Genomic DNA, 24,294 nt, shown 5'->3' with positions numbered 1-24,294 from the left:
TAATTAATAAAATGTTTTACCTGGGAAGGGAAGGAGGCAAGGGTGTAGCAGATAAGTTGATCCTTCCAATAGAATTAGGCAATTGAGGACTGCCTAATTTGAAGGGATATTTTACAGCTACACAGTTAAGGCTTGTATACATAACACAATCAGAAAGTAGTAATTCAAAATGGAAAGGGATGATGATGAAGCAGGAAATAAGGAGAGGGTGGGATTTTGGATGCAGATCATTAAGGAGAATAACAACAGCCATCAGAATATTATATTATATTATATTATATTATATTATATTATATTATATTATATTATATTATATTATATATTCATAAAGTAGCAGAAAGTATTCTTTGGATGCAAATCCTTATGGGACATAACAGTAGCCATACAGAATGTTATATTTCTAAAGTAGTAAAAGTATTCTATGAACTAAGCCAACATGAGAACTGAGAAAGGAGAGTCTGTCAATACAGATGACTGCAATTAGTGATGCAAGAGGGGGTTGGAGTTTACTGGGAAAAAAGCTGTCAAAGGAACCAATTTATTGGCAGCAAATAACTAGGGAGAGAAATGTAACAGAATGGAAAGAGGTCAAGAAGAGATTGGGACTGTAGGCTGGAGACTGCCTTCCCTAACAGGGATTGATATCAGAGTTTAGGCAAACAGAAAGAGATAGGGGAATCCTAAACGAAAGACCTGCTCTGGTAGAGTTTTTATTTGAATCTAGAACAGAAGCTGCTGTTATAAAAGGAGTAATTATTAAGACATATAAAATATTGCATGATGTTGTGTCCTGTTGTGTATTTCAGCTTTTCCCGGTTAGGGGTTGCCACAGCAGAACTCCGGTCCACTAATGATTGGTAGTTGATTTTTACATGCCGAGTTACCAGCCCTGATGCACAACCTTCAACGAAGGTACACCCATTCACGCATGTCTCCATGCAGAAGACACTCTAGCTGAGAAACGAACCGGACAGCGTCTTACTGTGAGGTGACAAAGCTACTGCAGCACCACCACCACGGGATATAAAATATTGCATGATAACTGTAGGAATCAATCTGAGGAGGCTAAAATGGATTTGGAGACTGAATAAGCAATTCACAAGGAAACAATTGGAGGACCTATGTATGCCTCTCAAATATGCAACAAACTCTAGAAGATTTAGGATTTTTGCTTGTAAGTGTTTGCATAGCCATTTTTATACCCCAAAGCAGTCTAAAAAGAACTTTTCATCAGGTAGATTTCAAATGTTAGAGGTGTGATGGGGAAGAAGGAGATAAGTGGGAACACATGTTTTGATATGAGTTGTCAAACTTTGAAAATTCTGTCAGAAATATTGGTTGAGAAAATTGGTATTGCTAAGGAAATTATTTTTTTAGCTGGGATAAGGATCTGAATTGCCTTGAGATAAGGTCTTAAATTTAATTCTGGTGGCTGCCAAAAAAGCAATTACTAGAAAATTGAAACAGTGACTATTGTAACAAAAATAAAAGAACTAGAAATGGGATATTTAGAAAAGGGTAGGACCAAATTACATACAAAAAAAGAAATTGTGGGAACAAGACATGCAGAGTAATGTTTTGGAAGATGAGGAGTGAGGTTAAAGGAAAGGTAGGAATCAAGCAATTTATGTAATATTGGATTGATGATCGTATAAAAGAATATGAGATGTATAAAGTTTGTTAACTATGAACATGTTAACACGGTTTGTTTTCTTTCATGTAAATGTATTTTTGCCAATGCCTTTAGTGTTAATTCAATAAAGGTGTTAACCGTACATACTGTCCAATCAGAGTGTGCCGTGTAATGCACTGCATATGATGAGAGTGACTGTAACTGAAACACACTGAACTTAGCATGGAATGAGACATGCAGGCAGTAATAGTTAAAGTTCTGGAAGGATTCCTTTGGATGTTGATTCTATATTCAGGTAGTCACACAGGTATTACAGAACTAAGAAAAGCTGTCAGACTGAGAATTAAGCTTTTTGTAAAGGCAGAAACCTTCTCAGTGCTATCATGAAAAGTTTTGTCACCCTCTGGTACATCTCCATATCTCAGCTTTTCTCATCTGCAATCTTCCCCTCATGAAGTGTCTTCTCAGGGATCCCTATCAGATGAGTGGGTTTTCAGAAACTCGAAATTCATATGGTCGAAACTCAAAGCTTTTTAATGGAGATTGCGGTACAGCCAGGATTGAGAAATGTAACCTTTTCTTCATTGTAGTGTGATCTCAGAGTTGGTATATATAGTGCTCTACTGCTCTTATTTCCTTTACCAAATACCATTTCCCTAGCTAGAGATAATAATAAACTTGTCTCTTCTTAGACTTGTCAAAAGCCTTTGATACCGTCTCCCACCCTTTACTTCTCTCAAAGCTGTCCCAACTTAATCTCTCAACAACAATCTCCTGATTTAAGAGCTAACTTTCTGATCGGCAGCAGTGCATCAAATGGCTCTTTGCTGTTTCTCCTTTTCTCCCCATCAAAACTGGTGTCCCACAAGGTTCTATTCTTGGACCCCTTCTTCTTAATATCTTTACTAATGAAATACACAAATCTTGTCCTCAGTCTTCCCTAATACAATATGCTGATGACTCTACTATTTTATCTATAGCTGACAATCCTACTGAACTACTCACCCTAACACAAAATTCTTTCAAACAAACTGAAACATGGCTTGCTAATGACCACCTAATACTTAATCCCAAAAAGACAAATCTCTTAATTTTCCTCCCTGTATCCCTCTTCCACCTCAAATCCTCTATTAACATTTTTTCACTGAATAATTCTAACATCACCCCTATTAGCTAGACTAAGCTCCTTGGAGCTATCATAAATGACCAACTAAAATTTGACCTTCATATACATCACTCTATTAAGAAAAGCCATCAAACGTTTGGTCTCCTATATAGAAACAAAAGGTTCTTCACCCCTGATACCAGAATCTCGCTAGCAAATCCTTATCTTATTCCTAACCTTTTCTACAGCTCACAAATTTTCACAAATCTCCAGTCTTCTCTTCTCTCTAAATTTGAAACTATCTATAACAAAGTAACTCAATTTGCTGCTAATCTGCCATCCAAATCACACCACTGTCATGCTGTTAGATCACTTAGTTGGCTAGAGTTCCTTAACCAACTTAAAATCAACTAAATGCTCATCATTCACTCTATCATTAATAAGCCTTCTTCCTGCCCTAGCTTGTCCTCACTAGTCTCATTTTATGCTCCTCCTTGATCGCTAAGGAGCTAGTTCAATATTTGTTACAGATTCATAAACCTAAAAAATCTGTCAGACAGAACTTATATAGTTACTCACCTGCTATTCTATGGAACAAGCTACCTGTGACTCTGAGAAGCATACCTCAAGTTTATAAATTCGAGAGATTTCTTAAAGAATACCTGAATCAATCTTGGAAATGTCACTGTAACCACCCTACCTGAATCTAGTACCTACTCTGTCTATTTTTTTTCTCTTTGTTCTTCTATCCTTCCTTAACATATTTCTCCTTCTGTTTATTTCTACTAATTTCCAGCCAACATATTGTATTTTATTATCTTCTACTTTACTTATTTGTGATACTGTCATGTATTTTTGCTGTATAATCTCCTTTAGTCTCTATTCTTCTTTTTTATCACCATGCTATATATTGCTAATCTTTTGTATTATACTTCTATTGTAACGTGTATTTTTATATTTGTATTGTGGAGCTTTTCTGCCCGGGCCTCCGCTGAAAAAGGGCTTTGTCCCAGTTGGACTTTCCCGGTCAATAAATATCAAATAAGTAAATAAATAAATAATTTGCATGGGGTGTGAGGGGAGCAGGGGGACTTGTCCCCTTGCATAAATGTAAAAAAAAAGTAGATAGTTGTGTTTTTTAGGGGGGGGGGGGTTGATGTTCAAGGTTTTGGAAACTTGATCATATGGTCTCATCTGTATGAATTTCAAGTTTCTGAAAACGTCATCATCTGACATAGATCCCTTCTCAGATATGTGATGCCACCTATTTTGTATATCTGCAAATCCCACTTTCTTAGGTGATTTCCTCCTGGCATTTCAGCATTTCACATCAAAGGCTTCTGACCTGAGAAATTCTTATTTGAATGAGTTTCAACTCAAATTTGTTCACTTTTAGGGAAAACACTTTCCTTTTTTTAAGTAAAGGGAAACAGTTATAATGGTAAAATATTCTACTGCAGCTTAGATGGTTATTATAAGAAGTATAACAAGACCAAATATGGGCCCGTATTTAAAGTCAGCAGCTCATTTAACTCATGTCTACCAGTGCCCTCTTTTAGTCACAACACCTAGCCTGTCTGTCTTTGGCTGTAGAGTACACCGTTTTACTGATAGCTCATTACAGAGGTTTGTTAGCAGTGGGATCTAAATCTTTTTTTACAGACTGCACTCACTGGTGTGCCTTGTAGAGTTCAGATTTCTCATGTCTGACATTATCTCTAAGACATAGAAACTTAGAGAAAGTATCTAGGTATGTTCCAAGGAACCCATTTTACAGTCTTGCTGTTTTCAGAGTCCTTGTCAGTATATTAAGTACCACTGGGTCTGCTGAAGCTTTCATTAACAGTTATGCACATCATAGTGTACATACGATAAATATAATGGGCACAATCTGTAAATTAAGTTAATGTTTAAATGATTCCTGGTACCTTGAATAGACTCTGCCTTTCTGTGGAGGGAGATCAAGTTCCTCTATGGTTGGTCAAGTTACGTTTGGATGAAGCTACAACCAGGTAGACTCAACCTACTGCATCTTCATCAAGACATTAAAAAAAGAAAACAGAAAGGCAATCCTCTCCCACCATGTGGCAGATTTCACCCTAAGAGCCCCCTTAATATACTAGCTTAATGGTCAAACAACCATGGAGAAAAGTGAAAATGCAAATAAATTGTGAATCAGTGCTAGCACTGCAATACAAGTAGCATGAGCAATGATTTTTAACTAGAAACCACAATCAACAAGCAGCAACACCTTCAGAAGTGAATGAGTTGCAGCCTCATCTACTTGTAAACCAAAGATGAGGAAGGTGAGTGATACACCATACAAACTTCTAGCAGGAACTATGACCGACTGTATCTGGAACATGGAGCTTCAAATAAGGTCTTCAAAAAATATTATAGTTACTTTAGGGAAGAAAGTTTTTTATTCTGTCAGAATGAATGCTAATGTGTATTTTTTATTCAACAACTATGGTATTTTCGGTCTATATCAAAATAATGAAACACTAAAAGCACGAACTATAAAACATCGAGACCACAACCTCGAAATGTTAAAATTATGTAAGTTTAAAATATCAAAAAAACAAAATAATAAATCCCAGAGCATCAAAATTAAAGAATTCAGAGTACATCAACAGGAGACACACAGACATAACCTGCAGCCAAAGTAGATCAAGCCTTGATCCTCTCACATTTCACCATGTAACTTCACCAATGTTACTAAAGTAATGCTCAAAAAACAGTTCATATAGGAAATCCAACAAGTGCAATGACTTAACCAAAGCATATGATCAGACTGCAAAGTACTGGTAAGTGAATATAGAAATGAATAGTGACCACGTCTGATTAGCAATATGCAACGTGGACTCACATCCTTAGTAACATAGCAACAGCTTTGACAAATTCATAAGGTGAGTACTGCTCCCTATTTCCCAAAACATCAACAAAGTGCTCATGTTTGTCTGATATGTTTACATTTCTTAGAAGAAGCAAGACAACATGCTCAATTGTAACCGCAGCTCCTCTACTCTTTTTTGTTCCTAAGCAACCCGGATGTTTGTATGTGTTTCCTAAGCAACCGGGAACATTGCATTGTAACATCAGTGTATTCCACCAATCACTGTAGTGCTGCATTACCTTCCTTAAACAGTACTTCATTTGATGTTCTGGGTTTCATCATTTTCAGGTTCAATCTTTTAAACTTTCGTGATTTTAACATGTTGAGGTTGTGGTCTTGATGTTTTATGGTTTGTGTTTTTGGCCATTCATTATTTTGACATAGACTGATATTTTATATCCATTAGCTAGAGTTGCAAGCAAGTGGATGCTTACCTTATTTGTAAAAGAGTGAGACAGCCATGGTGAAGAGCACAGACTTCCAGCTTGTGCAATGGACCAGTTGTCTTAAGTACAGTGGGATGTCATCACTAACCATAAGAAGGGAAATGAGTTCACATCTCCAGATAAATCACTTCTTATCTGTTGAAGCCAATGCTGAAATAATTAGAGGACCATTGTGGCCATCTAGCTAAGATATTTCCCACCCTGACAAGTCCTATTCCTTGCCAAATGATTGAGGAGTCCCTGTTCTGCAGGTCCAAATCCCACAATGTGGACTTTGAAGGTGTTAATTAACTTTGGAACTGGCTGTTCATTCTTCAGTCAAAAGAAAATCTTGGACTGGCACCTCTTAAGAGATAATCAATACTGACAATGAAGTCCTAGAAGATCTGAAAGGTAACAACTTGTCGTCACATATACCCTTCCAAAATATCTGTGCCATTTAATTATTTTCTATATATTGGTCAGTGAGATAAAAAAAAAAAGACAAAATATTTGTTGGTTGGTGTGAGTATCCATATTCTTTGATAACCTTACTCTGTCTGTTTGGTCATATGAAAGCATTTTATGCAGCAAGGTCTGGTGAAATGCTAGTAGAGCACAGCATTATTCCAGTATAAGGAAATGTACTTCTTTTTCCTTGAGACCTATTCCTTGTATGTCTTCCATGATATATCTGAAACACCATCTATCCCTGCCTTCATTTGTCATCTGTTATTTCTATTGCACTCCTCAACAACACTCAAACCCTTCCTTCCCGATTTCTTTCCTTTGGAGTTATTGTGTACAGATCAGAAGTTTCCATGATATTTAAGTTCCTTCAGAAGATATAAACATTGTTACTTGGTTTGTAGTCAGAGGTCTGTACTGGTACTGCTGGGGAAAGTGACATGTTTTACTGTTTTTGTCCTTTACAGTCCTAACCTTATGCTGATACAAGAATGTAATGCATCTCATTCACTGAGACAGAGGAGACTGTTAATTCACTAGAATGCAGTCTCCAGATTCATGCACTGTAAAATACATTGATTCACAGCACTGCTTTCAACCATCTTTGTCAATATCCTTTATTTCTGTTGGTGTTAACACAGGGTCTACCATATATAACTAATGGAGAAACTTTGTGTCCTCTTTCAGGGCATTTCAGCTTGTAGTTGTCATCCAAAATATGGACTGCAGTAGAATGCAATGTAATACTAATTGCTGCTATACTTTGCCAACATCACATGCAATGTGACTGTTTTATATTAAATACCTGCTGATTTGTTGTATCACATAATATTCCTTGTGAACCATTTGGTAGTGACTCACTCAAAGCCAGTGATAAACTCATGATGACAAAAAACAGCAAAGGGAATGTGTCTGAAATTCTGAGTACCATAACAGATGGCCTTCCATGGCAGCATTTAAAATCATATCTTATGGGTTCCATTGGATGAACTGTGGCACACCAAATGGAACATGTAAGGAAACTCCTGAGATCCGTTAGATGGGACTTTCAAAGAGAACCCCAAAAACATATCAAAGAGGCTGACCAGATGCTTGCATTGCCATTTCCCATGCTATACTTAACATGTCAGCAGTTGGATAACTCTAGATTTTAGTAAGGTTAGACAACTAGTGCCTAAATATTGAAATTCACTGAAATTGTATATTCTTTTTCTTTTAATTGTTTTGCCTATTTTTGGCCATCTATGGCTCAATATTACAAGTGTAATAGTGTTTCTTCCATATCTTTCTACAAGATGTTACATATAATTACACTGAAATTATGCATTTTGAATTTCCCTTTTACCTATCAGGTCTGGGTTTGATCACATAGACATTAATCATTTAATGTAGAGCTTAATATCCATATGGAATGTGGCAAGAACTTATAGTCATCTTGGGTCATCAACCTTGGCTGTATGGGTAAAATAATCTCTAGAATTCCTCTATCTGGCACCACCTTGCTTCAGGAGGTGTCTAGCATCCATGCACATGCTCAGCATGCCCCTGAACAATTGCATATTATCCATGCACATGCCCCTGAACAATTGTATATTATCCATGCACATGCTCAGCATATCCCTGAACAATTATATATTATTCATGCACATGCTCAGCATGTCCCTGAACAATTGCATATCATCCATGCACATGCTCATCATGCCCCTGAACAATTGCATATCATCCATGCACATGCTCAGCATGCCCCTGAACAATTGCATATCATCCATGCACATGTTCAGCATGCCCTGAACAATGTTTCTGCTTTTACAACTACAACAATACCATTGATACTCCATTACCCAGTGGAGAAATGAAAGCAGCAGGCTGAGCAGTGCTCCTCCATCCCTTAATCTTGTGTAGTTGTAGTATCACACTTTTCTAATGTCAGAATTCACAACATAAAGTTGGGGATTTGCTTTCTACTGTTATTTACTACCTTATATCCTACCAAAATTTCACACAGAGTCTATCTTATGTCAGAAATAAAAGCCTGGATTGCAGCTCTGCCCCCTCTTTACTCTGTTTGTATTGCAGTTATGCTTACCCTCACCAAAAAGCTGCTGCTCTGACACTAAGCAATGAGTGAATGCATATTTTTATCTAAATGCTTAAATGCTTTGTGGAAAATACAATGGCAATGCCTGAATTCATGAATACTGTTTATCAAAAAGGCTGATTGCACCTAACTTTAAATTTTTATTCTGTCAATGCTGCCTGTTTGTACATAGGTCACTAGAAAGGTAAGGTGTAATAAATATTCAGTCTCTTTATAGTATACTCCCTGTCGCAGACTGCTTAGATTTTTAATTTCTCGTGTCTTGTGGTACCTCCCTGCATGTGCATTTGTGACATTGGTATTTGCTGTATCATTAGTAATGGGAACATTTTAAAACGCATGAATAAACTATTTATGTGCTGTCTGCATTACACAAACTTTTTTTTACTTGCTGAAATAAACTTTTTGCCTATGATTTTATACTTTCTTTAACATGGAATGTCTCCAATTTTGCATTAAGGCTGACTGCTAGGATATCATTATGACATTCCTCAATAATGCTAGCAAAACTAGAATTTTTTTCAAGGAGAACTGAACATAATCAGATTTTTGCATTGTTAGGGCCAGGCAGAACAAATACTACCAAAACAAATGACAGGCAAAAACATTACTCACAAAAAAACTGCTCAGCATAAGTAACAGCAATAATAATTCCGTACCTTATTCTGCATCTTTAATTACTGGTTTTGACAGAATGTTGCCAGCAGTAAAAAGGTTATGGGTTGTCAGGGTGTGACACATTAAACGGTATCATAGCTGATGTTTCTTTCAGATATTAGCCTTCCACAGTAGTGAGGTATAGCTGTACTTCACATAGAGCCTGTGGTTTGTAACTACAGTAGTGAGGTACAGCTGTACTTCACATACATCACATGGTGTAGAACCAGAGTAGTGAGATAAAGCTGCACTTGACATAGACACCCCTGGTTTGTAACCACAGTAGTGAGGTATAGCTGTACTTCACATAGAGCCTGTGGTGTGTAACCACAGTACTGCGGTATAACTGTACTTCACATAGATCCTGTGGTGTGTAACCAGAGCAGTGAGGTATAGCTGTATTTCACCTAGACCACATGGTGTTGAACCACAGTAGTGAGATGAAGCTGCCCTTCATATAGACCCCCTGGTTTATAACCACAGAAGTGAGGTACAGCTATACTTCACACAGACCCTGTGGTGTGTAACCACAGTAGTGAGGTATATTGATACTTCACATAGACTACGTGTTGTGTAACCACAGTAGTGAGATAAAGCTACACTTCACATGGACCCCTTGGTTTGTAACCACAGTAGTGAGGTAAAGCTGTACTTCACATAGACCCAGTGGTGCGTAACCACAGTAGTGAGGTATCGCTATACTTCACATAGACCCCCATGGTGTGTAACCACGGTAGTGAAGTATAGCTGTACTTCACATAGACCCTGTGGTGTGTAACCTCAGTAGTATGGTATAGCTGTACTTCACATAAACCCTGTGATGTTTAACTACAGTAGTGAGGTATAGCTATATTTCACATAGACCCCATCGTGTGTAACCACAGTAGTGAGGTATAGGTGTACTTCATATAGACCGATTGGTTTGTAACTACAGTAGTGAGGTATAGCTGTACTTCACATAGACCCTATAGTGTGTAACCACAGTAGTGAGGTATAGTGGTACTTCACATAGACCCTGTGGTGTGTAACCACAGTAGTGAGGTATAGCTGTACTTCACACAGACCCACTGGTTTGCAACCACAGTAGTAACATATAGCTGTACTTCACATAGACCTTGTGGTGTGGAACCACAGTAGTAAGGTATAGCTATATTTCACATAGACTCTGTGGTCTGTAACCACAGTAGTGAGATATAGCTGTACACCACATAGACAATGTAGTGTGTAACCACAGTAATAATGTATACCTATCCTTCACATACACCCCGTGGTGTTTAATCACAGTAATGAGGTGAATCTGTGCTTCACATAGACACCCTGGTTTGTAACCACATTTGTGAGGTAAAGTTGTACTTCTTCTAGACCCGATGGTGTGTAACCACAGAAGTGAGGTGTAGCTGTATTTTACATTGACCCTGTGGTGTGTAACCACAGTAGAGAAGTTTAGCTGTACTTCACATACACCCATTGTGTGTAACCACAGTACTGAAGTACAGCTGTACATCACATAGACCCTGTGGTGTGTAACCACAGTAAGGAGGCTTAGCTGTACTTCACATAGACCTCATGGTGTGTAACCACACAAGTGAGATACAGCTGTACTTCACATAAACCCCATGGTGTGTAACCACAGTAGTAAGGTACAGCTGTACTTCACATAGAGCCTATAGTGTGTAACCATACTAGTAAAGTATAGCTGTACTTCACATAGAGCCTGTGGTGTGTAACCACAGTAGTAAGATATAGCTGTACTTCACAAAGACCACATGGTGTGTAACCACAGTAGTGAGATATAGCTGTACTTCAGATAGACCCTGTGGTGTGTAGCCACAGTAGTGAGGTATAGCTGTACTTCACATAGATTCCACGGTGGGTAACCACAGCAATGAGGTACAGCTGTACTTCACATAGACCCAGTGGTGTGTAACCACAGTAGTAAGATATAGCTGTACTTCACAAAGACCACATGGTGTGTAACCACAGTAGTGAGGTATAACTGTACTTCACATAGACCTTGTGGTGTGTAACCACAGTAGTGAGCCATAGTTGCACTTCACATAGAGCACATGTTGTGTATCCACAGCACTGAGGTATAGCCGTACTTCACATAGACCCGGTGGTGTGTAACCACAGTAGTGAGGTATAGCTTTACTTCACATAGACGCCATGGTGTGTAACCACAATAGTGAGGTATACTGCTACTTCACATAGACCCAATGGTGTGTAACCACAGTAGTGAAGTATAGCTGTAGTTCACATACACCACATGGTGTTTAACCACAGTAGTGAGGTATAGCTGTACTTCACATAGACCTCCTGGTTTGTAACCACAGTAGTGAGGTATAGCTGTACTTCAGATAGACCCTGTGGTGTGTAGCCACAGTAGTGAGGTATAGCTGTACTTCACATAGATTCCACTGTGGGTAACCACAGCAATGAGGTACAGCTGTACTTCACATAGACCCTGTGGTGGGTAAACACAGTAGTGAGGTATAGCTATACTTCACATAGACACCCCGGTTTGTAACCACAATAGTGAGGTATAGCTGTACTTCATATAAACCCTGTGGTGTGTAACCAAGGTAGTGAAATATAGCTGTACTTCACATACACACTGTAGTCTGTAACCACAGTAGTGAGACATAGCTGTATGTCACATAACCCTGTGGTGTGTAACCACAGTAATGAGGTATAGCTGTACTTCACACAGAACCCATGGTGTGTAACCACAGTAGTAAGGTACAGCTGTACTTCACATAGAGCCTATAGTGTGTAACCATACTAGTAAAGTATAGCTGTACTTCACATAGAGCCTGTGGTGTGTAACCACAGTAGTAAGATATAGCTGTACTTCACAAAGACCACATGGTGTGTAACCACAGTAGTGAGATATAGCTGTACTTCAGATAGACCCTGTGGTGTGTAGCCACAGTAGTGAGGTATAGCTGTACTTCACATAGATTCCACGGTGGGTAACCACAGCAATGAGGTACAGCTGTACTTCACATAGACCCAGTGGTGTGTAACCACAGTAGTAAGATATAGCTGTACTTCACAAAGACCACATGGTGTGTAACCACAGTAGTGAGGTATAACTGTACTTCACATAGACCTTGTGGTGTGTAACCACAGTAGTGAGCCATAGTTGCACTTCACATAGAGCACATGTTGTGTATCCACAGCACTGAGGTATAGCCGTACTTCACATAGACCCGGTGGTGTGTAACCACAGTAGTGAGGTATAGCTTTACTTCACATAGACGCCATGGTGTGTAACCACAATAGTGAGGTATACTGCTACTTCACATAGACCCAATGGTGTGTAACCACAGTAGTGAAGTATAGCTGTAGTTCACATACACCACATGGTTTTTAACCACAGTAGTGAGGTATAGCTGTACTTCACATAGACCTCCTGGTTTGTAACCACAGTAGTGAGGTATAGCTGTACTTCAGATAGACCCTGTGGTGTGTAGCCACAGTAGTGAGGTATAGCTGTACTTCACATAGATTCCACTGTGGGTAACCACAGCAATGAGGTACAGCTGTACTTCACATAGACCCTGTGGTGGGTAAACACAGTAGTGAGGTATAGCTATACTTCACATAGACACCCTGGTTTGTAACCACAATAGTGAGGTATAGCTGTACTTCATATAAACCCTGTGGTGTGTAACCAAGGTAGTGAAATATAGCTGTACTTCACATACACACTGTAGTCTGTAACCACAGTAGTGAGACATAGCTGTATGTCACATAACCCTGTGGTGTGTAACCACAGTAATGAGGTATAGCTGTACTTCACACAGAACCCATGGTGTGTAACCACAGTAGTGATGTGTAGGTGTACTTCACACAGACACTAAGGTTTGTAGCCACAGTAGTGAAGTATAGCTGTACTTCACATAGACCCTGTGGTTTGTAACCACAGTAGTGAGGTACAGCTGTACCTCACATAGACTACGTGCTGTGTAACCACAGTATTGTGGTAAAACTGTACTTCACATAAACCCCCTGGTTTGTAACCACAGTAGGGAGGTAAAGCTGTACTTCACATAGACCCCATGGTGGTTAACCACAGTAGTGAGGTATAGCTGTATTTCAAATAGACTCAGTTGTGTGTAACCACAGTAGTGAGGTATAGCTGTACTTCACATATACCCTGTGGTGAGTAACCACAGTACTGAGGTATAACTGTACTTTACATACACCCCATGGAGTGTAACCACAGTAGTGAGGTATAGCTGTATGTCACATAGACCCCTAGTTTGCAAACACAGTAGTGATGTAAAGTTGTACTTCATAAAGACCCTGTGGTGTGTAACCACAGTATTGAGGTATAGCTGTACTTCACATAGACCCCCTGGTTTGTAAGCACAGTAATAAGGTATAGCTGTACTTTACATAGATCACATGGTGCCTAACCACAGTAGTGAGACAAAGCTGCACATCACATAGACTGCCTGGTTTGCAACCACAGTAGTAAGGTGTAGCTGTGCTTCACCAAGACCCTGTGGTTTGTAACTACACAAGTGAGGTATAGCTGTACTTCACACAGACCCTGAGGTTTGTAACCACAGTAGTGATGTATAACTGTACTTCACATAGACTATGTTCTGTGTAACCACAATAGTGAAGTAAAGCTGTACTTCACATAGACCCCATGGTTTGTAACTGCAGTAGTGAGGCATAGCTGTACTTCATATATACCCCATGCTGTGTAACCACAGTAGTAAGATACAGCTGTACTTAACATAGAGCCTCTAGTGTGTAACCATAGTAATGATGAATAGCTATAATTCATATAGACCTGTAGTGTGTAACCACAGTAGTGAGGTACAGCAGTACTTCACATAGACCCTGTGGTGTGTAACCACAGTAGTGAGATATAGCTTTACTTCACATAGGCCACATGGTGTGTAACCACCCTGTGGTGTCTAATCACAGTAATGAGGTATAGCTGTACCTCACATGCAGTGTGTAACCACAGTAGTGAGACATAGCAGTACTTCACCTAGACCACATGGTGTGTAACCACAGCACTGAGGTATAGCTGTACTTCACATACACCCATGTGGTGTGTAAACACAGTAGTGAGGTTTAGTTGTACTTCACATAGACCCTGTGATGTGTAAACCACAGTAGTGAGGTATAGCTGTACTTCACATAAACTCCATGTTGTGTAACCACAATAGTGAGGTATACCTCTACTTCACATACACCACATGTTGTGTAACCACAGTAGTGAGGTTCAGCCATTCTTCAAAAAGACCCCCTGGTTTGTAACCACAGTAGTGAGGTATAGCTGTACTTCAGATAGACCGTGTGGTGTGTAACGACAGTAGTGAGGTATAGCTGTACTTCACATAGACCCCCTGGTTTGTAACAACAGTAGTGAGTTATAGCTATACTTCCTATAGACCCTGTGGTGTGTAACCAAGGTAGTGAAGTATAGCTGTACATCACATAGACCATGTGGTTTCTAACCACAGTAGTGAGGTTTAGCTGTACTTCAGATAGACCCTGTGGTGTGTAACCAATAGTGTAATTAACATAGACCCCATGGGGTGTAACCACAGTGATAAGGTACAGCTGTACTTCACATAGACCCTGTGGTGTTTAACCTCAGTAGTGAGGTGTAGCTGTACTTTTCATAGACGCCTTAGTTTTTAACCAAAGTAGTAAGGTATAGCTGAACTTTACATAGACCACATGGTGTCTAACTACAGTAGTGAGATAAAGCTGCATTTCACATAGACTCCCTGGTTTGTAACCACAGTAGTTAGGTATATCTGTACTTAACATAGAACCTGTGGTGTGTAACCGCAGTAGTGAGATATAGCTGTACTTCACACAGACCCTAAGGTTTGTAACCACAATAGTGAGGTATAGCTGTACTTCACATACACCCTGTGGTTTGCAACCGCAGTAGTGATGTATAGCTGTACTTCACATAGACCATGTCCTGTGTAACCACAATAGTGAGGTAAAGCTGTACTTCACATAGACTACATAGTGTGTAACTACAGTAGTGAGGTATAGCTGTACTTCACTTAGACCCTTTGGTGTGTAACCACAGTATTGACAAATAGCTGTACTGCACATAGATCCCCTGGCGTGTAACCACAGTAGTGAGGGATAATTGTGCTTCACATAGACCCACTGGTTTGTAACCACAGCAGTAAGATATAGCTGTACTTCATATAGACCCTGTTGTGTGTAACCACAGTAGTAAGATACAGCAGTACTTCACATAAACCCTGTGGTGTGTAACCACAGTAGTGAGGTATAGCGGTACTTCACATAGACCATGTGCCGTGTAACCACAGAGACCCCCAAGTTTGTAACCACAGTAGGGAGGTAAAGCTGTACTTCACATAGACCCCATAGTGGTTAACCACTGTAGTGAGGTATAGTTGTACTTCACATAGATCCTTTAGTGTCTAACAACAGTAGTGAGGTATAGCTGTACATGACATAGACCCTGTGGTGTGTAACCACAGTAGTGAGGCATAGCTGTACTTTACATAGATCCCGTGGTGTGTAACAGCAGCAGTGAGGTATAGTTGTACTTTATATAGACCCCATGATTTGTAACCACAGTAGTGATGTATAGTTGTACTTCAAATAGACCCTGTGGTATATAACCACAGTAGTGAGGTATAGCTGTACTTCACATAGACGCCCTGGTTGGTAACCACAGTAGTAAGGTATGGTTGTACTTCACATAGACAACATGGTGTCTAACCACAGTACTGTGATAAAGCTGCACTTCACATAGACTCCTGGCTTGTAATCACAGTAGTGAGGTATAGCTGGACTTCACATAGACCCTGTGGTGTGTAACCACAGTAGTGAGGTATAGCTGTACTTCACACAGACCCTGAGGTTTGTAACCACAGTAGTGAGGTATAGCTGTAATTCACATAGACCCAGTGGTTAGTAACCACAGTAGTGAGGTATAGCTGTACTTCACATAGACCCTGTAGTATGTAACCACAGTAGTGAGGTATAGCTGTACTTCACATAGACCCTTTGGTGTGTATCCACAAAAGTGAGATTTAGCTGTACTTTACATAGACCCCCTGGATTGTAACCACAGTAGTGAGGTATAGCTGTACTTCACATAGACCCCCTGGTTTGTAGCCACAGTAGTAAGGTATAGCTGTACTTCACATAGACCCTGTGGTGTGTAACCACAGTAGTGTGGTACAGCTGTACTTCAGATAGACACTGTGGTGTGTAACCACACTAATGAAGTATAGCTGTACTTCACAAACAAATCATAGTGTTTAAGCACAGTAGTGAGGTTTAGCTGTACTTCACATAGACCCCCTGGTTTATAATCCATTTGAGAGGTAAAGCTGTACTTCTTATAGACCCTGTGGTGTGTAACAACAGCAGTGAAGTATAGCTGTATTCCACACAGACCCTAAGGTTTGTAACAACAGTAGTGAGGTATAGCTGTACTTCACATAGACCACATGCTGTGTAACAACAGTATTAAGGTAAAGCGGTACTTCAAAGAGATGCCTTGTTTGTAACCACAGTAGGGAGGTAAAGCTGTCCTTCACATAGACCCCATAGGGGTTAACCACTGTAGTGATGTATAGCTATATTTCACATAGACCCATTAATGTCTAACCACAGTAGTGAGGTAGAGTTGTACTTGACATAGACCCTGCGGTGTGTAACAACAGTAGTGAGGCATAGCTGTACTTCACATATAACCTGTGGTGTGTAACCACCGTTGTGAGGTATAGCTATACTTCCAATACACCCCATGATTTGTAACCACAGAAGTGATGTATAGCTGTACCTCACACAGACTCTGTGGTGTGTGACCACAGCAGTGAGGTATAGCTGTATTTCACATAGACTCTGTGGTGTGTATCCACAGTAATGAGGTATAGCTGTACTCCACATAGACACTGTGGTGTGTAACCACAGTAATGATCTATACCTGTCCTTCACATACACCCCATGGTGTTTAACCAGAGTAATGAGGTGTAGCTGTACTTCACATAGACACCCTGGTTTGTAACCACATTTGTGAGGTATAGCTGTACTTCACATTGACCCTATAGTGTGTAACCACAGTAGTGAGGTTTAGCTGTACTTCACATAGACCCTGTGGTGTGTAACCACAGTAGGGGGGCTTAGCTGTACTTCACATAGACTCCATGGTGTGTAACCGTACTAGTGAGAAAAACCTGTACTTCACATAGACCCCCTGGTTTGCAACTACAGTAGTGAGGAATAGCTGTACTTCACATAGACCCCATGGTGTGTAACCACAGTAGTGAGGTACAGCTGCACATCACATAGAGCCTGTAGTGTGTAAACATAGTAGTAATGTATAGCTGTACTTCACATAGAGCCTGTGGTGTGTAACCTCAGTAGTGAAGTACAGCTGTACTTCACATAGACCCTGTGGTGTGTAACCACAGTAGTGAGATATAACTGTACTTCACACAGACCTTGTGGTGTGTAACCACAGTAGTGAGACATAGCTGTACTTCACATAGAGCACATGGTGTGTAACCACAGCACTGAGGTATAGCCGTACTTCACATAGACCCGGTAGTGTGTAACCACAGTAGTGAGGTATACCTGTACTTCACATAGACCTTGTGATGTGTAAACCACAGTAGTGAGGTATAGCTTTACTTCACATAGACGCCATGGTGTGTAACCACAGTAGTGAGGTATACTGTACTTCACATACACCACATGTTTTGTATCCACAATAGTGAGGTATAGCTGTACTTCACATAGACCTCCTGGTTTGTAACCACAGTACTGAGGTATAGCTGTACTTCACATAGATCCCACGTTGTGTAACCACAGCAGTGAGGTACAGCTGTACTTCACATAGACCCTGTGGTGCTTAAACACAGTAGTGAGGTATAGCTGTACTTCACATAGACTCCCTCATTTGTAGCCACAGTAGTGAGTTATAACTGTACTTAATATAGACCCTGTGTTGTAATGTACCAAGATAGTGAAGTATAGCTGTACTTCATATACACACTGTAATGTGTAACCACAGTAGTGAGACATAGCTGTACGTAACATAGCCCCTGTGCTCTGTAACCACAGTAGTGAGGTATAGCTGTACTTCACACAGACACCATAGTGTGTAACCATAGTAGTGAGGTATAACTGTACTTCACACAGACTATAAGGTTTGTAGCCACAGTAGTGAGGTATAGCTGTACCTTACATAGACCACGTGCTGTGTAACCACAGTATTGAGGTAAAGCGGTACTTCACATAAACCTCATGGTTTGTAACCACAGTAGGGAGGTAAATCTGCACTTCACATAGACCCCATGGTGGTTAACCGCAGTAGTGACGTATAGCTGTATTTCACATAGATCCAGTTGTGTGTAACCACAGTAGTGAGGTATAGCTGTACTTCACATACACCCTGTGGTGAGTAACCACAGTACTGAGGTATATCTGTACTTCACATACACCCCGTGGAGTGTAACAGCAGTAGTGAGGTATACTGTACATCACATAGACCCCCTGGTTTCTAACCACAGTAGTGAAGTAAAGCTGTACTTCTTATAGACCCTGTGGTGTTTAACCAAAGTAGTGAGGTATAGCTGTACTTCACATAGACCCCCCTGGTTTGTTACCACAATAGTAAGGTATAGCTGTACTTTACATAGACCACATGGTGTCTAACCACAGTAGTGAGACAAAGCTGCACATCACAAAGACTGGCTTGTAACCACAGTAGTGAGCTATAGCTGTGCTTCACCTAGATCCTGTGTTGTGTAACTGCACAAATAAGGTATAGCTGTACTTCACACAGACCCTGACATTTGTAACCACAGTAGTGAGGTATAGCTCTACTTCACCTACACCCTGTGGTTTGCAACCACAGTAGTGATGTATAGCTGTATTTCAAATAGACAATGTGCTATGTAACCACAACAGTGAGTTAAAGCTGTACTTCACACAGACCCCAAGGTGTGTAACCACAGTAGTGAGGCATAGCTGTACTTCATGTAGAGCCTCTTGTGTATAACCACAGTAGTGATGTATAGCTCTACTTCAAATTGACCCCATGCTGTGTAACCACAGTAGTAAGATACCGCTGTACTTAACATAGAGCCTGTAGTGTGTAACCATAGTAATGATGTACAGCTGTACTTCACATAGACCTGTGGTGTGTAACCACAGTAGTGAGGTATAGCTGTACTTCACATAGACCCTGTGGCATGCAACCACAGTAGTGAGATACAGCTGTACTTCAAATAGACCACATGATGTGTAACCACAGTAGTAAGGTACAGCTGTACTTGAGAGACCCTGTGGTGTCTAATCACAGTAATGAGGTATAGCTGTACTTCATGTATAGCCTGTGGTGTGTAACCATAGTAGTGAGATACAGCTGTACTTCACCTCGGCCACATGGTGCGTAACCACAGCACTGAGGTATAGCTGTACTTCACATACTCCCCGTGGAGTGTAACCACAGTAGTGAGGCTTAGGTGTACTTCACATAGACCCTGTGATAGTAAACCACAGTAGTGAGGTATAGCTGTATTTCACAAAAACCCATGTTGTGTAACCACAGTAGTGAGGTATATCTCTACTTCACATAGACCCCATGGTATGTAACTGCAGTAGAGAAATATAGCTGTACTTCACATACACCACATGGTGTGTAACCACAGTAGTGAGGTAAAGCCATTCTTCATATAGACCCTCCGGTTTGTAACCACAGTAGTGAGGTATAGCTATACTTCAGATAGATCATGTGGTGTGTAACGACAGTAGTGAGGTATAGCTGTAATTCACATAGCCACCATGGTGTGTAACCACAGTAATGAGGTACAGCTGTTCTTCTCATAGATCCCCTGGTTTGTAACAACAGTAGTGAGGTATAGCTATACTTCCTATAAACCCTGTGGTGTGTAACCAAGGTAGTGAAATATAGCTGAACATCATATAGACAAGGTGGTTTCTAACCACAGTAGTGAGGTATAGCTGTACTTCAGATAGACCCTGTGGTGTGTATCCACAGTAGTGAGGTATAGTTGTACTTCACATAGACCCCATGGTGTGTAACCACAGTGATGAGTTACAGCTGTACTTCAAATAGACCTTGTGGTGTTTAACCACAGTAGTGAGGTGTAGCTGTACTTTTCATAGACCCCCAGGTTTGTAACCACAGTAGTAAGGTATAGCTGAACTTCACATAGACCACATGATGTCTAACCACAGTAGTGAGATAAAGCTGCACTTCACATAGACTCCCTGGTTTGTAACCACAGTAGTTAGGTATAGCTGTACTTCACACAGACCCTAAGGATTGTACCACAATACACCATATTGTTTGCAACCACAGTAGTGATGTATAGCTGTACTTCACATACACCATGTCCTGTGTAACCACAATAGTGAGGTAAAGCTGTACTTCACATGCATCCCATGGTGTTTAACTACAGCAGTGATGTATAGCTGTATTTCACATAGACCCTGTGGTGTGTAACCACATTAATGAGGTATAGCTGTACTTCACATAGATCCCCTGGTTTGTATTCACAGTATTGAGGTAAAGCTGTACATCACATTGACCCTGTGGTCTGTAACCACAGTAATGAGGTATAGCTGTACTTCACATAGACCCTGTGGTGTGTAACCACAGTAGCGAGGGAGAGCTGTGCTTCACATAGACCCCCCTGGTTTGTAACCACAATAGTAAGGTACAGCTGTACCTCATATAGACCCTGTGGTGTGTAACCACAGTAGTACGGTAAAGCTGTACTTCACATAAACCCTATGGTGTGTAACCACAGTAGTGAGGTATAGCTGTACTTCACATAGACACTGTGGTGTTTAACCACAGTAATGAGGTATAGCTCTACATCACATACAACCTGTGTTTTTCACCACAGTAGTGAGGTATAGCTGTACTTCACATAGACCCCCTGGTTTGTAATCACATTTGTGAGGTAAAACTGTACTTCTTATAGGCCCTGTAGTGTGAAACCACGGTAGTGAGGTATAGCTGTACTTCACATAGACCACGTGCTGTGTAACCACAGTATTGAGGTAAAGCTCTACTTCACAGGGACCCCCAGGCTTGTATTCACAGTAGGGAGGTAAAGCTGTACTTCACATAGACTCCATAGTGGTTAACTTTTGTAGTGAGGTATAGCTGTAATTGACATCGACCCTGTGGTGTGTAACCACAGTAGTGAGGCATAGCTGTACTTCACATAGACCCCATGATGTGTAACCACAGCTGTGAGGTATAGCTGTACTTCATATAGACCACATAATTTGTAGCCACAGTCATGATGTATAGTTGTACTTCACATAGACCCCGTGGTGTGTAACCACAGTAGTGAGGTATAGCTGTACTTTACACAGACCCCCTGGTTTGTAACCACAGTAGTAAGGTATGGCTGTACTTCACATTGACAACATGGTGTCCAACCACAGTACTGTGATATAGCTGCACTTCAAATAGACCCCTGGTTTGTAACCACAGTAGAGAGGTATAGCTGTACTTAACATAGACCCCATGGTGTGTAACCACAGTGGTGAGGTATAGCTGTACTTCACATAGACCCCCTGTTTGTAACCACAATAGTGAGGTATAGCTCTACTTCACATAGACCTCCTGGTTTATAACCACAGTAGTAAGGTATAGCTGTACTTCACATAGAACCTGTGGTGCATAGCCACAGTAGTAAGGTACAGCTGTACTTCATATAAACCCTGTGGTGTATAACCACAGTAGTAAGGTATAGCTGTACTTCACATAGAACCTGTGGTGCATAGCCACAGTAGTAAGGTACAGCTGTACTTCATATAAACCCTGTGGTGTATAACCACAGTAGTAAGTTACAGCTGTACTTCATATAAACCCTGTGGTGTGTAACCACAGTAGTAAGGTATAGCTGTACTTCACATAGACACCGTGGTGTGTAACCACACTAATGAGGTATAGCTGTACTTTACATACAACCCGTGGTATTTCACCACAGTAGTGAGTTATTGTTGTACGTCACATAGACCCCCTGGTTTGTAATCACATTTGTGAGGTAAAACTGTACTTCTTATAGACGCTGTGGTGTGTAACAAAAACAGTGAGGTTTAGCTGTACTTCACACAGACCATGTGCTGTGTAACCACAGTATTGAGGTAAAGCTCTACTTTACAGGGACCCCCAGGCTTGTAATCACAGTAGGGAGGTAAAGCTGTACTTCACATAGACCCCATAGTGGTTAACTTTTGTAGTGAGGTATAGCTGTACTTGACATCGACCCTGTGGTGTGTAACCACAGTAGTGAGGCATAGCTGTTCTTCACATAGACCCCATGATGTGTAACCACAGCTGTGAGGTATAGCTGCACTTCATATAGACCACATGATTTGTAACCACAGTCATGATGTATAGTTGTACTTCACATAGACCCTGTGGTGTGTAACCACAGTAGTGAGGTATAGCTGTACTTTACACAGACCCCCTGGTTTGTAACCACAGTAGTAAGGTATGGCTGTACTTCACATTCACAACATGGTGTCCAACCACAGTACTGTGATATAGCTGCACTTCAAATAGACCCCTGGTTTGTAACCACAGTAGAGAGGTATAGCTGTACTTCACATAGACCCCATGGTGTGTAACCACAGTGGTGAGGTATAGCTGTACTTTACATAGACCCCTTTGTTTGTAACCACAATAATGAGGTATAGCTGTACTTCACATAGACCTCCTGGTTTGTAACCACAGTAGTAAGGTATAGCTGCACTTCACATAGAACCTGTGGTGCGTAGCCACAGTAGTAAGGTACAGCTGTACTTCATATAAACCCTGTGGTGTGTAACCACAGTAGTAAGTTACAGCTGTACTTCGTATAAACCCTGTGGTGTGTAACCACAGTAGTAAGGTATAGCTGTACTTCACATAGACACCGTGGCGTGTAACCACACTAATGAGGTATAGCTGTACTTTACATACAACCCGTGGTGTTTCACCACAGTAGTGAGTTATTGTTGTAAGTCACATAGACCCCCTGGCTTGTAATCACATTTGTGAGGTAAAACTGTACTTCTTATAGACGCTGTGGTGTGTAACAAAAACAGTGAGGTTTAGCTGTACTTCACACAGACCCTAAGGTTTGTAACCACAGTAGTGAGGTATAGCTTTAATTCACAATTACCCTGTGGTTTGTAACCACATTACTGAGGTATGGCTGTACTTCACATAGACCACGTGCTGTGTAACCACAGTATTGAGGTAAAGCTGTACTTCACAGAGACTCCCTGGTTTGTAACCACAGTAGGGAGGTAAAGCTGTCCTTCACATAGACCTCATAGGTGTTAACCACTGTAGTGAGGTATAGCTATACTTCACATAGCTCCATGTATAACCACAGTAGTGAGGTACAGCTGTACTTGACATAGACCCTGTGGTGTGTAACCACAGCAGTGAGGCATAACTGAACTTCACATATACCCTCTGGTGTGTAACCACCATTGCGAGGTATAGCTATACTTCACATAGACTCCATGATTTGTTACCACAGAAGTGATGCATAGCTGTATATCACATAGACCCTGTGATGTGTGACCACATCAGAGAGGTATAGCTGTACTTCACAGAGACCCCTGGTTTGTAACCACAGTAGTAAGATGTGGCTGTCCTTCATATAGACCCTGTGGTGTGTAACCACAGTAGTACGGTACAGCTGTACTTCACATAAACCCTGTGATGTGTAACCACAGTAGTGAGGTATAGCTGTACTTCACATAGACACCATGGTGTTTAACCACAGTAATGAGGTATAGCTCTATGTTACATACACCCTGTGTTTTTCACCACAGTAATGAGGTATAGCTGTACTTCACATAGACCCCCTGGTTTGTAATCACATATGTGTGGTAAAGCAGTACTTCTTATAGGCCCTGTGGTGTGTAACCACAGTAGTGAGGTATAGCTGTACTTCACATAGACCAAGTGCCATGTAACCACAATAT

The 24,294-nt window shown here is 40.6% G+C and overlaps 1 protein-coding gene across 5 annotated transcripts in view; it reads left to right on the top strand.

Moving 5' to 3' along the window:
• The window catches only part of L1CAM (L1 cell adhesion molecule), a 2,005,704-nt gene that overhangs the window by 1,933,705 nt on the left and 47,705 nt on the right, over positions 1–24,294 (top strand). For 4 of the 5 annotated variants that reach the window (XM_044080361.1, XM_044080358.1, XM_044080359.1 and 1 more), the window contains one exon: positions 8,798–8,809. The exons of the other annotated variant lie outside the window; for it this stretch is intronic. In XM_044080361.1, coding sequence (XP_043936296.1) covers positions 8,798–8,809 — 12 coding nt within the window. The remainder of the gene's footprint in view (positions 1–8,797; positions 8,810–24,294) is intronic. 5 annotated transcript variants of the gene reach the window in all.

This window comes from Protopterus annectens, chromosome 8.part0 (assembly GCF_019279795.1).
Source record: "Protopterus annectens isolate FY-2018-M chromosome 8.part0, PAN1.0, whole genome shotgun sequence".
NCBI classification, from domain to species: Eukaryota; Metazoa; Chordata; order Ceratodontiformes; family Protopteridae; genus Protopterus; species Protopterus annectens.
This window is presented reverse-complemented; position numbering and strand designations above follow the sequence as displayed.